Source organism: Hibiscus syriacus, unplaced genomic scaffold (genome assembly GCF_006381635.1).
Source record: "Hibiscus syriacus cultivar Baekdansim isolate YM2019G1 unplaced genomic scaffold, ASM638163v2 tig00116971_pilon, whole genome shotgun sequence".
NCBI lineage: Eukaryota > Viridiplantae > Streptophyta > Magnoliopsida > Malvales > Malvaceae > Hibiscus > Hibiscus syriacus.
In genome coordinates this window covers 3,564,244-3,581,153 of record NW_024063495.1, presented here as the reverse complement: position 1 = coordinate 3,581,153, position 16,910 = coordinate 3,564,244, and the positions used below count along the sequence as shown (strand labels likewise).

At 32.9% G+C, this 16,910-nt stretch overlaps 3 protein-coding genes across 3 annotated transcripts; 1 reads left to right on the top strand and 2 right to left on the bottom strand.

Moving 5' to 3' along the window:
* Nucleotides 1–1,400: 1,400 nt before the first annotated feature.
* Nucleotides 1,401–3,296, top strand: LOC120192144 (pathogenesis-related thaumatin-like protein 3.5). The gene is made up of 3 exons (XM_039194978.1): nucleotides 1,401–1,890; nucleotides 2,077–2,353; nucleotides 3,146–3,296. The coding sequence occupies exons 1-3, from the start codon at nucleotides 1,416–1,418 to the stop codon at nucleotides 3,294–3,296; spliced, it is 903 nt and encodes a 300-aa protein (XP_039050909.1). The 5' UTR covers nucleotides 1,401–1,415.
* A 782-nt stretch (nucleotides 3,297–4,078) lies between these two features.
* Nucleotides 4,079–6,940, bottom strand: LOC120191704 (alkaline ceramidase-like). Its single transcript, XM_039194621.1, has 3 exons — nucleotides 6,800–6,940; nucleotides 5,160–5,479; nucleotides 4,079–4,851 (listed from the first exon to the last, which is right to left on the bottom strand). The coding sequence occupies exons 2-3, from the start codon at nucleotides 5,408–5,410 to the stop codon at nucleotides 4,338–4,340; spliced, it is 765 nt and encodes a 254-aa protein (XP_039050552.1). The 5' UTR covers nucleotides 5,411–5,479; nucleotides 6,800–6,940; the 3' UTR covers nucleotides 4,079–4,337.
* Nucleotides 6,941–8,115: 1,175 nt separating this feature from the next.
* LOC120192063 (methionine--tRNA ligase, cytoplasmic-like) lies at nucleotides 8,116–14,822 on the bottom strand. Its single transcript, XM_039194917.1, has 17 exons — nucleotides 14,606–14,822; nucleotides 14,361–14,505; nucleotides 14,126–14,279; nucleotides 13,679–13,834; nucleotides 13,111–13,341; nucleotides 12,875–13,018; nucleotides 11,300–11,390; nucleotides 11,050–11,156; nucleotides 10,842–10,956; nucleotides 10,333–10,451; nucleotides 10,154–10,219; nucleotides 9,924–10,052; nucleotides 9,650–9,793; nucleotides 9,390–9,510; nucleotides 8,803–9,035; nucleotides 8,568–8,669; nucleotides 8,116–8,470 (listed from the first exon to the last, which is right to left on the bottom strand). The coding sequence occupies exons 1-17, from the start codon at nucleotides 14,721–14,723 to the stop codon at nucleotides 8,240–8,242; spliced, it is 2,406 nt and encodes an 801-aa protein (XP_039050848.1). The 5' UTR covers nucleotides 14,724–14,822; the 3' UTR covers nucleotides 8,116–8,239.
* Nucleotides 14,823–16,910: the final 2,088 nt, after the last annotated feature.

Sequence of the window (16,910 nt, the reverse complement as noted above, 5' to 3'; positions counted from 1 at the left end):
TTTAGATTTTTAATTAATTTATAATTATACGTTTAGTACTTTATAATTTAATGTTTTATAAATTAATTTAACGGCGCTTATCATTAACGGTGTTCATCCATGCTTATCGAGTGTGGCAACATCATCCTTTATTTTTTTTATAATTTTAAATCATCAAAATTGAGAATAAATTTGAACAAAAATTGATAAAAATTAAAGATTTGAAGAAAAAAAACACAGAACAAGAACTTGATTTTAGACTCTAGTTTTTAACCACATTTAACAGTTTATTATACTTTTACGAAATAGGGTCCCTACATAGGGATAAACATAGGTCCCGTCCAAATCTCGTATTCATCCCTATCCATGTATTACTTTTTATTTTAAGAATTTTAATCTCTCGTTTAACCTTTATTTAATTATTTTGTCGATTATTGTTTAAGTAAAGGTAAAATAATCATTTTAATCCTCAGTGTTTATAAGTTTTATTAATTTGACCCTTAAAAAACTATAAACATAGATGATTGAAAATTATATTGTTTAATTAAGGATTAAATTGATAAAAAAAATTGTAAACTTAGGAACTTAAAAAGTTATTTTGTTTTCTTATAATTCTTTTTGGTTTAATCACAAGTATACGATATATTAATCAACTAATCTAGATCGGATATTGTAAAAGTCCATTTATGGGGATGACCCTCCCAGTCCAGTTTACTTCATTCATAATGTCATGATTCAATCCCTTGATCTTGCTTAACAGATCTAATGTCTCGTCCTTTGATCAACTAGTTGTTAGTTCATATATATATATATATATATATATATATTATGGGTTACGATTCACTTACACCTAGTGTAAAACTTTCATTTTTACACCCTTTTAGAATCGTTAGATGAGCGGAAATCAAAGACTGAGTTTAACTCCTTGTTTGTTTTTCGGTGAACATCTTCTCATTTCATGGTTAATCTAATCATTTAATTTCTCTCATCTAAAAGGTGTAAACCCTATATATAATTCTAAATTATCAATTAGTAATCAAATTGAACAAAAATTAATAAAGAATTATGATTAAAAAAAACCGTTCAAAAACTTGATTTTATAAAAGTATAGTATATAAAATAAATTTTAAAAATTGAAATAATAGAAGTACATATTTAAACCTTTATTTTATATAATTTTCCTACACAGTCAATAAAGCAAGGAATTGCTTCTATAAAAAGAAAGTTGTCCTTCACCAGCAAATAAAAGGAAATACTAAACCCCCAAAAGGCAATTTCTTGCTACTAAATCATATAGCCTGAGCAAAGCAACGTAGTCTTAGCCCTTTAGGCTTTTGTCTTTATTCTATTTCCCTCAACGTCCCTTATATTTAACCGTCTTCTCCTATTCAAACCCTAATTTCTATTCTTATTTCATTTTAACCATCGATGTACCCATGTTTCATGCTAATGTCTTCCTTATTATCCTCGCATTGTTCGTTTCCACCTCCCATTGTTCCACTTTCACCATCACAAACAACTGCCCCTACACGATATGGCCCGGGACATTAGCCGGTTCGGGGACTCCGTCGTTGCAAACAACGGGGTTTCAATTGAATGCTGGCCAAAGTGTTCGGATCCCTTCGGTTCCTGCCGGATGGTCGGGTCGGATTTGGGGTAGGACTGGTTGTGAGTTTGATGTGAACGGTGTAGGGTTTTGTCAAACTGGTGATTGCGGTGGAAGGCTCGAGTGTGATGGCAATGGGGCTACGCCGCCAGCTTCACTTTTTGAGATAACTCTGGGGAAGGGGATTGAACAAGATTTTTATGATGTTAGTCTTGTGGATGGGTATAATTTGCCTATTGTTGCTGCTCCTCGTGGTGTGCATGGCTCATGCAATGCCACGGGCTGTTCTTCTGATCTTAATCTTGGTAAGAACCAATAAGCTATGAATTTTATCATATTGTTGTATCATATTTTATAATAATTAAAATAATTATATATTATATGTGCTTACAATTTCGAATTTTAATCCAACGTTAATAACTCATGATAAAATTTTAAGAATTTTTTCATATTTTGGATACAATTCTAATATGTTATCAAATGACATTCAGCTTGCCCTAAAGAGCTTCAAGTGGTGGGCGGAGACGGCGAGGGTGGTGGCACGGCGAGGGTGGTGGCATGCCGAAGTGCATGCGAGGCTTTCGGGCTGGACCAATATTGCTGCAGTGGGCAATTCGCAAACCCAACAACGTGCAGGCCTTCATTTTATTCAACCATTTTCAAAAGGGCTTGCCCTAGGGCTTACAGCTACGCTTACGATGATGGCACCAGCACTTTCACTTGCAAGGCCTTTGATTATCTCATCCTTTTTTGCCCGACTTCTCATAGGTAATTTTACTTCAATATTATATAAATACACTAATATTTAAAATATATTTTATGTGTATTATTAAAATATTAAAATTATAAATTATTTTAACGACGATATCACATGACAAAATATATGGGTATGATTTGATACACAAGTTTCTTTTATCACCATTATATAAAATTTGATAATTTTGTTGATATTATTGTTATTGTAATATCTAAAAAGACGTGAGTTCATGTGCGTTTAAATTTATAATATACCTACTATTTAATAGAATTTTAAGGATGTTGTTCAATTTTTTTTATCTAATTTTTTACTTAAACCAATCAAATTAGGGACGAAGTTAGGATGAAACTTTGAGATAAAACATATAAATAGGAATAAAATGATGGTTAGAGTCTAATTATTAAACCATCTATTTAAACTTTCAAATAGACGATTTAGGATCTAATTTGTTAATTTAAAATTGAAAGGATTATAAAAAAAAATATTTAAATAAAAAAATGGTAGGTCAAGATTTAATTTACCTACTTTCAAAACTAAGGAGCACCTGAAAAGAAATTCAAAAAGAAAATAATAATAAACAACTGAGTCCAAAAAAATAGATGAACAAAAATGAATTAATCTTACTTCAAAAGTAGGAGGGATCTAAAAGTAATTAAACCCAAACTTTTTTTTAGGTTGTAACTTCTCTCATGTTACATGTATGTCCTTCCCTGAGCTCGATTATCTATTTTATCATTTGAAATTTACTTATATGATTTAATAATAATTTATTCTAAACCTAAATTTTAATACGAAAAATGCAGGGCAAATAGAGTAAATGGGGGATATACACCACCATCTAATGGAGATGGGACCAAAGGCAAAGTTGTGCAGACTACTTCTTCACATTCAAATTTAATATTATTTCCCTTTCCACTTCTCTTTCTCATTTCACTCAACATGTACCTCTTTTGAACGTCTGATATATATGATCATGTTAAGATGTAAAACTCTTTTAATTTATATAGACACCGCTAGATGAGTGAAAATAGACGGTTGAGATTAACAATAGGAAATAAAAAGATATTCAATGAAATGAGATTAATTACTTATTTCTTTCTTTTTTCAGTGAATATCTTATCATTTCTTACTATTAATCTCAACCGCCTATTTTCACTCATCCAACGGTATTAAATCTATGACTATATAAAACTAAAAGAGCTTTACACCGTCTAGATTCATTTATCCAACGATCTTAAATCAATGTAAAACTTTTTTAGTTTTACTTTACGTAACTAAATACTACCTCTCTCTATATATGTATAGGTTTTATTGAATTATTGGTTGGTGTGAGGAGAGAGAAAATTAGGGTTTCAAGGTTCATTAGGAGAGCATGGGGCATTGGGAAATTTAATTAGCAGGGGAAGCCTTTCTATCGATAAATTAAATTTATAATATATTGATAAAGATTATTATTTTAATCTCAATTAATATTAAAATTTGATTTTTGTCATAAACAAACTCTTCCCCTCATCTTATAAAAAATAATATTATAATATGTAATAAAAATAAGGGATAAAATTCAAAATTATTTATAAATTTTGGTGGAATGAACACTATGATGCATGAACTTTAATATTATACAATTATATATATAAAAGTTTTAATTTTATATATAAAAATAAGTACATATCATGTATATGTACAAGCTTAGTTTGACTAAAAGAAAAAGGAAATAGGAAGAAATCATTGATACATAATTAAAATTCTAAAAAGTTGGACAAAAATACCCCTCGAAGACCAAAATTCTTTCCCCTATTTCTACCACTCACAAATACATTAAACTAATTTCTGTAAAACTAAGTGTCCAAATCCATAAAAAGCCATTAAACTAAGGGTTCTAAAGGTAATAAGAGAGGATATGAATGTTAAAATATGGGACAATCACAAAACAGTTTTCTTTCATTCGTCTCTTCTGGGTAAAAAAGAATTGGATTGTGCAGCAAGCAAGCTTTTTCACTGGCTCTTTGGTTTTTGAATCTTGACATAAGGGAGAACACCCCAGAAGTGGAAGATTTTCGGATCCCATTCTCGCTGCTGTGCGCGGCAAAACATCAGGAATGTGTTGGCGAAATACGAATTGAAGCCCATGAAGACATGCCATAGAGCATGGCCTTGAGGGTTGAAGTACCAATTAGATATCTGCTTGCAGAATACCCGGTCCGAAACCCCACATATACTTCCCAGGAGCAAAGTTGCTATATATAACTTTGCGAGTCGTTTTGCAGCGGCATCTTTCGTGTAGATGTAGTATTTGTACATGCGAGGGATGCAGATAAGGCAAAGAATGGCATAATGCAACTTAAAGCCAAATCCAAAACGGAAGAGCGCATGGACTACTGCAAATCCTACTCCGTAAAAGAACAGGAAAGTAGGCATTGTACTCTGATAGTGCCAATCCGGTGAGTAGAGGATGTAAAAATATAGAAGTACTTCCCACACCATTGGAGTTTCATCACCTTGCTGTTGCCTGAAAATATTCGGAATTTCACATTGCGAATCAACTTCCTAAAGAATAAAGGATTACAAATTTTTAAATCTTAATTCTTAAAGCTTCATAAGATCAGCAATGTTTCTAATGTTCATTTTCCATATCAGATGCAGTGAAGAATTACAAAATAAACCCTAAATTTAGTCATCGTTTCTACTAAGCAAACCAGTACAAGGAAAAAACAATCTTCTAATCAGACATACAGAAACAATATGTTCTAATATAATGTCTCGGTTGGAGAGACATTCATCTAATGTCAGAAGCATTTGGAGGAACCGAATACTTACACACGTTGCAGTGTGGAGTGGTATAGCATGCTCCCAATGGAGAGTATCATGTTAGATATGTGAAGGACACTAAACCTCTTCTCAAATCGTTGTCTTAAGGCATTTATAAGGCCAATGAGTGCTAAAAGAATGCCCGGGACATTGGATATAGTGTTGAAAAACTCCGCAATATAAGATGAGTGAACATAGTTTTTCTCACACCGATCGGTGGATGTGACAGGACCCCAGAAGCTTGAAAATCCATCTTCCATTCTATACTAAAAACGTATTATCGTTCAGCTGATGCACCTTTTACTGAAGTCTTGAAACTGTCATAAAACCTGCATTTAGTGTCCATAAAGAATTGAGATACTAAAATCATTTGACAGACAAATTAAACAAAACGTACCATGTTTAGCTCACTAAAATATTCTTTTATCGGAAGACACAAATAAACAAACTAAATAAAAACAAATTCCACAACACGTTAGACTATGGTATATGTACACCGGTTCAGCTATGCACATAAAGTGAACCTTTTACTAGAAGGCCAAATGACAAAGGGCCATTTGGAATAGCAAAAATGGGGGAAATAGTAGAAAAGAATCGAAGGAATTGATAATCTAGCATTTGGTTTCATGAGAGCAACATGTTTTCACACAGTTGCACAACCTCAATAAGGTAAAGTTTTTTTAACATCAGCTTCGGCTGACTTCCGTATAAGACCGGAAATTTTAAAATCTTCTACACTAGCTACGTTCAAACTTATTCAATGGCAAAATCATTTTGAGTTAAAGAAATCAACAAAACAGACTGAACATCCGCATTCACGGATGTAGAGATCAAGACTAAAAAAATTAAAAAGCAACACCAGCATTACTACATAGAAAGCTATTAAAAACCATTCTACTTCGACAAAACCAGATCCTATAAGCCTGCAATGACACCAATCTTATCAAATTCCAATAACCTTTTGATAATACAGGAGAAATTGCAATGGCATCTCACTTTATCCCAAGGATAAAGAACGCTGACATCAAGACTCAAGATACTAGCCGGTACCGCAGGTAACCCATGTGAATCTATCTATTCCAAAACCTAAACCATAGAAGGCACTAAAACCTCTACCAAATATGTGTGGCATTTGCCAAAGATCGTCCTGAAACATACATTAAGCCGATCTCGCCTAACCAATCTGACCGATGCAATCTTCTTAAAGATTCAGCACTTCAAAATTCCATCCAATGTTTAACCAAAGCATTCAACCTAAGTTCAAGAATAGCCTCAGGATACTGAATATCTTAAAAGAAGCTCCCCCTCCCCTCCCCCAGTCTAAACTAACACCCTGTAATTGTAGCAATTATTACAAATCAATCAGATTTCAAGCTATTTTATTTTTCCACCACTAAAAAAAATCAAACTTTAGCAGCAAATTAATATGTTAACAAAAACGATTTCAAGGAAAGAAACATCATTTCAGCTACCCATAAAAATCAAAATGTACTAACCCTTCAAAACCCAACATCCCTTTGAAATTTGACCTTCACCCATTAAGACCCATTCCTCAAAAAGTAAAACAAAAGCCTTTTTAATAACAAAATCATCCACATAGTTCCCAAAGAAAGAACACAATATATATATAGAGTGAAATTGAAACTAACCTTTGGAATGGAAACAAGGAAGATCTGGTATTGCGACGATATCAATTTTAAGCTGCTTTCAGAATAGAAAGAAGAAGAAGAAACAGATTCTTGAAAGGAATCTGGCGGTGGAATGAAGGAAGCAAGGGGACGCGTGGTGTACGAAGAATATTATTTGCGGGGAAAGGCACATTCGCTGGATTATATAATTGATGGACGGCTGAGATTTTGAGTTAGGAAATGAATTTGTACCGTTATTAGATTTGATTGATGATATAAATTAGACTAACCCATTCGAGTTTACTTGCATGACAGTTTGATTTTTAAAAATATTAAATAAACATAAGTATATTCGAATAAGATTTAATATTTTAAAATTATCAAATAAAAATTTAATATTCTTAAATTTTTTAAAATGATATTCTATTTACACTTATTCAAATATATTTGAAATTTTTAGAGTTTGTATTTAAATAATTTTTTTTATAAAAAATATTCAATTATTTTAAGAAAACATATCTTTATCAACACAAATTTAAAAATATTATACATCTATTTGACCATTTTAAAAGACAAAATCTTTATATGAACACACTTTTAATGAAAATTTTAATTAAAACTTACAACCTGAATTTCTTTATAATAATAATAAAAATATACAGTGGAATTGTAACGGGTTGGATTCTTCTTCAGCCGGATCAATAAGTTAATTAGGATAAAGTTTTATTAAATTTGAATCAGTTTAATTTTATTGAAATTATTATTTTACTAACAAAACATTTTAGGTTACAACACTAGTGACAACGATGGTAAAAGAATTGTTGTTATTCATTAAGGTGTCCCGGGTTTGAGCACTAAAAATATATTAGATGTAAACGTCCAATATCAAATAATTATTTATTATATTTGAACATATACTATTTGAACGAATTTTACGTTTTCGAATTACATCATAATTTCTAAACAACATTTTTTATTAGTCATGTTTCATATATGTTTGAGTAATAAATTGATTTCACTTGATAGTTTTTGTTCATTCATATGATAAAATTTTTAAAATATAGATATTACTTAATAAATACTACAAGTGATCTCCGTGATACTTGTTGATCTTCCATAAAATATTGGATTCAAACACTGTAAATATCATAAGTATAACCGTTCATTGTTAAAAATGATTGAGAGTATTTAAACATACATGTTCTTATATTTACTATAAATTTATCAAAATAAAAAAAAAAATATTTCTTTTGTCCCAATAAATATTACATTTTAACTTTTAACGTGTAATTATTTTTAAATGACTTGTTATGTTTAATATATTTTTAATAAAAATATGAAATTGCCAAAATCCTTAATAAAAAGTTACGATAATTAAAACACAAAACGAGGGGTAAAATAGGTATAACACGATTTGAGATGAATGGATTTGTACTTCTATTTTTTGGATACGTAACCATCTTATCTAATTGACCCATTGCCAATGGACGAAGCTTTGCAAACCCCGGCCGAGGTCGTCAAAGGAACATCTTTATAACACGCCACTAAATTCCCATCGCTATGGAGATCCACTTGAAGTGTCTCCCAAACCTTCTTCTTCGGGTTTAACACATCATCCGGCTCACCCGTGAAACCGGGAAAGGTTACTCGCTCTCCTACTGTGGCCGATTTCGGCGGTTCAACCAATTCCACCTAACAAACATCAACGACCAAGTTAGTTTCGGTAAGGGCCTATGATACCAAATCACACATTGACAGAACAAAATTCCATGTCTGGTTATTTGCATACCTTGGTGTGGTCGTCGTTCGAAGCAGCAAGAACCATTGCATGTGATTTTATACCGCGCATGGTTGCCGGCTTCAAATTACAAAGAACACAAACAAGCCTGTTCTGCTTGATGGTTAATCCGAACAAGATATTAGAGGTAGAAAAACCTTGACATGGAACAAGCATCACTCCTTGCCCCAAAATGATACATTAATAACATGTATAATTTAGAAATTACGAGGCACAGAATGAATACCTGCATCTCTTCCAAAGGAATATATTTTACGAGTCCACTAACTACTGTCCGAGGCTGGGCTTCACCCACATCGATCTCTTCTACATACAAAGAATCAGCATCGGGATGCTTTTGAGCTTTTATAATTTTACCAACCCGGATATCAAGTCTCGTAATGGAAATCTCTGGTTCAGTACTGGTAGGCTTGTCTTTAGAGTCCGCTGAAGATTTTTTCGGTTTCTGTTTCTTGTTATCTGTAATAAAAGAACAGCTCAGACCAAAGCAAGCACATACGCACAAACATACCCAACAAAAAGGAACGAAGAACTGATAATTTTTGCAGTTTCTTACAAGAACGGATTTTAGCTTTAAGATCAAATCTCGAAATGATATTCTACAAACCTAAAGAAAATGCTCCATAAAGAATTTTGAGACGAACTTTTTTCAATGTTAAATAAATTTTGTGTTGTAATTTTGAGCTTGAATGATAAGATTAGTGTTTTAAATGTTGAAGACTTCAAATTACATCAAAAACTGAAGTTTCTATAAGGATATGATTCTTTTAGATAGTAATATTTTAAATACAACAAAGGAAACATATATCCAACCTGAAATTTTTGTTTTCTTCAGTTGCTCAGCAGTGTATGCAGCATCGGCTTCTGCCCTAGCACGCCTATCAGCTTGACTTCCAGTATATTTCTGCCTCAGTTCTTCAACTCTTTCAGCTTTCTGTCATTAATTTATGTTCACAAAATAAGACACTATATATATAAAGAAATAAAAGGAAAACAAGTACTGCAAGCCACAGAAAATAATAGTAAAAAATTAGAGAAAGATGGCATATTGTCAAATAGCATAGAAGAGGTACCAGTTCCTCAAACAAAGGTTTTGGATCTCCGATTTTATGCCCAGCAGGTATTATCTCCCACAATCTTCTAGCCCTTTCGACATCTCCTTTCTCATCACAAAGTGAAATTTGTGCTTGAGGAGGCAAATTAAGCTGCTTAAATACCTTTAAGTGCACCCAAAAAATAAAACGAAAATAAATGGCACGTGAAATGAAATTAGACAGCTAGCACTACATGTAACAGAAATATTTTCTATCACACCAGTAAAAAAAATCTGTGCACCAATTAGATTACCTCAATGGAAAAAGATGGAATAAAAGGTTCCAATAAACATGCAAGAATATGCACTAGACCCACTGCAGTTCTCATGACAGTCGAACAAGAAGTTTGGTCTTCTTTGTAAAGCTTCCAAAATTGGCTTTCCTGAATGGAAATTATCAATAAAACAGATCAGAAGAAGTGACACGGCCAGAAAAGGTAACTCTATAAATTGATTTCTAGAACTAGAAGTTTCTACAACTTACTTGCAGATATGCATTTCCTTCACTTGAGAGGCTCATTGCAGTTCTTAAACCTTGCTTTAGTTTCACCTGCAGAATGTTCCAAACATTTGTAAAAGCAGTTCTGAGTTCTGACAATATGGGGATGTGAAGGGTGATAAATTATATAGTCAAATGCAGTGTCAAAGTTTAAGACCAGTCACCTTCTCCATGGCTTCTATATATTGCTCCACGTGTTTACCAACTTTCTCACCTAAAGCTTTTGTCAAGGGATGTGACTCAGCAGTCAGAGCATCAGGAATTATGGAACCATATCCTTGACCTGTAGACAGCAACCATTAGTTAAATCCATTTGGAAGATTTCATTACGAGTGGACAAAAAAAGTTTGTTAAATATGCGTATGTATCCATTTCACGAAACAATGACGAGTTACTTTACCACTAATGAATGTAAAAAGATTGATGATTAATTTCTTAATATCAGGACCTATGGGGCATTATTTCCCTGACACTTTATCAATCACTTGTACAAAAGCTTAAGCAGAATAGAAACAAATCCTGTCCATTATGAACTGGAATTCCAGATCCTATCACTAGTCATCATGATTCTTTCCCCAACTAGAATATTTCATTATCAACAAATTTCAAGCTTTCAACACAAGAACGAAATCCAACTTAAAAACAAAAAGGTTCTAGAGAACAGATGACTAACCAGGAGGTTTTGCAATAAAGCTCAAAATTCTATTGATGAAGTTGCCCAAATTACTAAGCAACTCGTTGTTCAGTTTTGCTTGCAAGTCGTCCCATGTAAACAAGGTGTCAGAAACCTAGTTTTACAAAACAATAAAATCACAAAAGGCGGTAAGTAGAATCCAAGATCAAAGAAAACAGTCATAAATGATGTCAGTGAACAGGAATACCTCAGGTCTATTAGCTAATAAGTAATATCTCCAAACTTCTACAGGTATTTTCGTCTCCTTAACATCATTGCCAAAAACTCCTACACCTTTACTCTTGGAAAATTTCCCTACAGAAGTCGTGCAAATAAAAATATATGCCAGGCCGTTAAGATGGATAATTCATTTAACCTATTTAGCATTCACTAATCCAACTCAAATCAATTAATTTCTCCCCAGTGTATGGTCCAAATCAATCAAAATGGGCACTTACCAGCTTCATAATTTAAATACTCTGTAACACTGATAGTCTTCATCAATGTCCAGTTTTCACCAGTACCAAGAAGAGTAGATGGAAACATCACCTGAAATAGAAATATATTACATTTCAATCTTACGGGAAAAACCAACTCAATTATTATTATGAATGGAAAATTTTAAATGACACTACCACTGTTATAATTGATTGACAGGAAAGACAGCAATAAAAAATATTAGATAGATGGCTGGGACAATTACACATCATGATACCATAAGAATCAATTCCTCCCAGAATAATTCACCAACAGATTTCAATAAACTGTCACAGAATCAAAAGGATGAAGAAACAATTGAACACCTTTTTAACTTATGTTCTGTTGCAGGAGAGCTGTGGAATAGATTTTTAAGGTTATGGGATATATCTTCAGTTTTGCCCCACGATCCCTCCTCTCTACTTTGTTCTTGATCTTATCTTATGCCTTCTTCTACTATTTGGAATTTTATCCCAGGAGTTGTATTGTGGTCTTTATGGAAGGCAAGGAATTCAGTGGTATTTGAAGACTGGAAATTTGACAGTTTATCCCTGTTCTTCATTTCCAGATTTAGGCTGGCCAAATGGTTCTTAGCAAAATTCCCTCATGCTAATATGCAGGCTGATTTACTAGTAGGGGATCCATCGCTAGCAGACTCGATCTCTATTAAACCTCCTAAGAAGAAGACGGAACTCTGCTGGTTTCCACCTCCACCGGATTTTTTCAAATTCAATGTGGATGGGGCGGTAAGTGGTGTTGGTTTGCAGGGCGGAATTGGAGGAATTTTGAAAGATTTGAATGGATCTACTTTATTAACTTTTTCTACTGCTGTGGGAACAGGTCCGCCTACGTTTGCTGAGTTGAAAGCCATTAAATAAGGCATTGATTTATTTCTTTCCTCTCAATGGGCGTTGAAGGGAAGACTTATAGTAGAGAGTGATTGTAAAACAGCAGTGGACTGGATTTTTAAGCCTATTTCTCCCCCTACGCTATTCAGTTCTTTGATTGGGGAAATTGGGGCCTTAATTTCTACTAGGAAGATTTTGGTTAGATGGATTCCTAGGAGCAGTAATTGGGAGGCAGACAAGTTAGCTAAGGATGGGATTGGTTGATTGTTTACTGCTATATTGATGTTCTGTTATGTGTTTTATTTCGGGGTGGTTATTGTGTAAAAGGTATTCTTATGTATTCATGGTTTATTAATAAATTGAGGTACTCTTTTCCTCCTTCCGCTAGTTGCCTCTTCACAAGAGCCAACTATGAGGGAGGTTTTTAATGAGGCCTCCTATTCCTATCAAAAATAAATAAATAAACTGTCACAGAATAACTGAGACAAATACATCCATATCCATAATGATTTACTGCTCCAACGTTGCAGTTCAACTCAAGACCTTCAATGACTTTACAGTGTTTAAACTGTGTGGAGAAAGATATCTAAGCATTAACAGTAAAAAGATACCCATTTATCAGATACAATGAGGATGGAACACAAAACTAGAGCCAAAATGCATAATAGCACCCTATAGAGTCAAGGAAATTTTGACCAAGATACTTACAGTATGAAATGGTATATTGTCTTTTCCCATGAACTGAAACAGCTCCACATTTTCAGAATTTTTCCACCATTTCTCCCAATCAGAAGTATAGCATGAGGTAATTGAGACATATCCGATAGGTGCATCAAACCAGACATAGAAAACCTATCACCAGAAGATTTTGAATGTAGAATGAAAACTAAATATTAACAACAATATGGGATAAAGTGCCATCCTTTATTGAAACTTTATCTTACCTTGTCCTTAAAATTTTCATGTGGTACAGGAACTCCCCACTTCAAATCTCTTGTAATGCACCGTGCTTTAAGTCCTTCCGTGAGCCATGCCTGTGTTGTGTAAATAGCATTTTGGCTCCAAGAACCAGCAACTGACATTTTGTTAATGTACTCAACTAGTTTATCCTTTAGCAAAGGAAGCTCAAGAAACAAGTGCCTTGTGTCACGAATACGTGGTGTGTTTTGGCAGGCCTGCAGTCAAAATTCAAGTATCCTCATCAATTGCAATAATTCCATTTCTTCAAAATTTTCTTATCAAAAGTTGAAAATTATTAAAAAAACAGTAATACAAAAATAAAAGAAGCAATATAATTACACTTCCAAAATTATAATACAGTCACCAGCCTCATAAAACAACAGTCAACTTCAACAACAGGCTACATGCACATCTCCAGATATAGTAATAGTATCTCTTCCATAATATGAAAATCAATTCTTGTTACAATGACTTGGAGAAAAGAAATTTACCACAAAAATCCTAATTATTGATGAAAAATAAAAGTCAATCCCATTATTGATCTGCTTGTACCTTACACCTAGGTTCTTTTAGTTCAGTAGGATTCAAAAGCTTCCCGCATTTTTCACATTGATCTCCACGAGCAGAATCGTAGTTACATCCTCCATCTGGACAGGTACCTTCCACAAGCCGATCAGCCAGAAAACGTTGGCAAGTGTCGCAAAAGAGCTAGACACCAAGAGGAATTTGAGTCACAGGAAAAATACACACTAAAACAGAATATTTAGCACACCCCAACCAACACACCCAACCCCAGCAGAAATGCAATATTTATGCAAACAATTTAATTTTTTATAACAAGACATAAATTTACTTTTACATAAAGCAAATATGTATATTAATTAACACTTGCTTTCAAATATTCAACATTTGCTTCTAGTTTATACTATTGTCCAATCAACTTAAGAACAAAGATCAAATTAAGCATATGAATTCTTTCACGAAACATATCTTACGTACCTGTTGCATTGTATTCTCCGTAAGCCAATTGTTCTCCCATAGCTTATGGAAAATAGCTTGGCAAACTTCCGTTTGCTGCGGAGTCGATGTCCTCCCGAACTTATCAAAACTTATATCGAACCAATCATAAACTTCCTTATGGAGTGCATGATACCTTTAAAAACAAAATAAATTAACCTAAACACACAACCAAAAAACCACCAGAAATTCTAAAAAAATGAAATAAATAGTTTACTTGTCACAAATCTCTTGAGGAGTACAATTCTCTTCCATAGCTTTAGTCTCCGTCGTCGTTCCATACTCATCAGTCCCGCAAATATATATAGCATTATAGCCTCGCAACCGGCAATAACGAGCAAAAACGTCGGCGCTTAATACAGCTTAACCAAACAAAAAAAGGAATTAAAATCATCACAAAAAGCTTAAATTAGAAAAGAAAAGATCAATTGAAATCTGGAGCTAGAGACTGTGATAACATACATCCGATGATGTTGCCGAGATGAGGGACGTTGTTGACGTAAGGCAAAGCGCTGGTGATGAGGACGTTGCGTTTCCCTGGGACTGGAAGCTTCGGTGCTGTCTGATTTAGGTCTCCCATTGGCTTTGATTGCTCTTTCTTTCACCGCCGGCGCGTTTGTCGATTGGGTAATGTTTTGGAAAAGGAAAGTATTGTGGAGCAAAATGGAGGGGTTGGAATATGATGTTTGCTGCTTTGGATAACGAGGGTTTAATTGGGGGAGACGTAGGAGATTAGAATCAGGTATTTTCAATGCACGACAAGAAATGTGGAATCGACAATAGTATAACATAATTGTACACGTGTACGTAAATGATTGGGTGTCTAGCAATTTGCTTTTCCTCAAGTTTTGAGCAAGTGGTGGATCACCAACCACAATGTTGCTAATGGATGGATGAATTTATATGAAAAATTAAAATTTAGATTAAAATATAATAAAATTATTTTTTAAATATAAGTTTTCACTCACAACCATATAATACACTAGAATAAGAAATTAAATCTCTTAAATAAGGTTGAGATTTGAATCCTAATATTTGTGAATCGAGCAAATTTGGTTAGAAGGGTCGTCATTAACTCTATAATATCTAATTTAAATTAGTCGATCGATAAATATGATAATAGTAGTTATAAAAAATACAAATTTCCAGATATAAAATTCTATTTTCTTGATAATATTATGTGATTCTGGGAACCATAAATTTTAAAAGCAATAGTTAATGTTTTGTTTGGTTTCAGGAAATAAAATTTATATGTGTAGTTAAATTTCTTTTTATCCAACACACAGTTACATCAGATAATTTTGTTTATAAACTATTGAAAATAATATAAAGAATAAGATATATAAGTACAAATTAACTTACATCAGATGTTAAAGAAATTAATGATATTTCTAGAGGTCATGAGTTTGAACATCAATGTCTATAAAGATGATTGAATGTTCATTATTAAATGATTGAGAGTATATTCTTATACTTTTTTATATTCTTCTTCTAAATGCACTCATGTCACCTCAAAGTCTAAAAGACTATAAATGATTGAGAGTATATTTTGCATTTTTCAAAAAGCTTATAACTAGTTTTGGTTGTTTTGAACTCTTTGATTTTTCAAAAATATAATTCATATTTGCTAATCTAGCTCCAGGAGAGTTAAAATTACTCTATTGATGTTCCCTCTCACTTTTTCTAGAATAAATGGTACGGAATGATATTCTGAATTCTCAAGATTCATAAGTACAACCTCCCTTATATTCATTGACTGAATCTTGACAAGTTCTTGTTCTTCGACGTTGTCTTTCTTCCCATTCCATTTTAGATTTTATACTTTCTTGTCTTGCAATAGTTGAATCCTAATCATCTGAATCACTATCACCATAATTTCCATGATCTCCTAATTTTATATTATCCTCTAATTATTTTCCTTTTCTGCTTCAAAGCTTTTTTTATTATGAAATTTTTAATTGTTGAGCAATGTTTTTTTTATAATTTTGTTGAGTCAATCGAATGTATAAAATAACCAAAAGGAGGTGAATCGACAAATAAAAAATTTGGTGGAAGTTTGAAGAGAAAATATAAAAATTGAACATAAGAATTTAGAGTGGTTTGACTTTATAAATCAAAGTCTACATCCACTACCCTAGCTGTCCACTCTAAAGATTTTCACAAATTCATTAATTTGTAGCTACCTTTGAGGATAATGTTTAACCTTACAACTCCCTCAAGAATTATACCCCAAATTCTTGAGACACTTTCTCAAAAAGAAAATTACAAATTGCAAACTTATAAAAAATCTCACTAGGAATGTATTTGCATAATTCAATAACAAATAAGAACACTTGAAAAATGGAAACAAATGAGTACAAAAGTGTTATTTGAAATCAAAATGAATGTACTTGATTTTGACTCAAATTGGTTACTTTTGGTTTTCTCTTTGATCTCTTGTCTTCACATATGACTTGGAATCTTGTTTTTATACTCTCTTTGTTATTTCTAATTGTTTGGGTTGTTGTGGGAGTGAATAAAGCCGTTGGGAGGTAATTTCCCGCAATAAATGATGCTCAGATGATTGTAGTATCGTTACTCGAGCTTTGGGTATCGATACTCCCTGCATTAAATACAAAATATAGTCGATGGGGAAATGTAGTATTGATAATGATACATGGGGTATTGGTACTACTATAAAAAGTAGTATCGATATTGGTACTAGTATCGATACCAAATGAGTATTGTAACAACCCGAGAAAAAAAATTATTAAATCGGTGTAATTTG

Bases quoted from the DNA above. Each gene is read 5' to 3' on its own strand.
- LOC120192063 (XM_039194917.1), bottom strand. From the start codon at position 14,723: ATGGGAGACCTAAATCAGACAGCACCGAAGCTTCCAGTCCCAGGGAAA. The intron at 14,280-14,360 runs GTAAACTATTTA...TTGTTTTTAAAG, and splicing joins CCTCAAGAGATTTGTGACAA to GTATCATGCACTCCATAAGG. The intron at 10,452-10,841 runs GTTAGTCATCTG...TGCTGTCTACAG, and splicing joins CTTTATTGCAAAACCTCCTG to GTCAAGGATATGGTTCCATA.
- LOC120192144 (XM_039194978.1), top strand. From the start codon at position 1,416: ATGTTTCATGCTAATGTCTTCCTTATTATCCTCGCATTGTTCGTTTCC. The intron at 1,891-2,076 runs GTAAGAACCAAT...AATGACATTCAG, and splicing joins TTCTTCTGATCTTAATCTTG to CTTGCCCTAAAGAGCTTCAA. The intron at 2,354-3,145 runs GTAATTTTACTT...CGAAAAATGCAG, and splicing joins TTTTGCCCGACTTCTCATAG to GGCAAATAGAGTAAATGGGG.
- LOC120191704 (XM_039194621.1), bottom strand. From the start codon at position 5,410: ATGGAAGATGGATTTTCAAGCTTCTGGGGTCCTGTCACATCCACCGAT. The intron at 4,852-5,159 runs GTAAGTATTCGG...GAATATTTTCAG, and splicing joins CACTCCACACTGCAACGTGT to GCAACAGCAAGGTGATGAAA.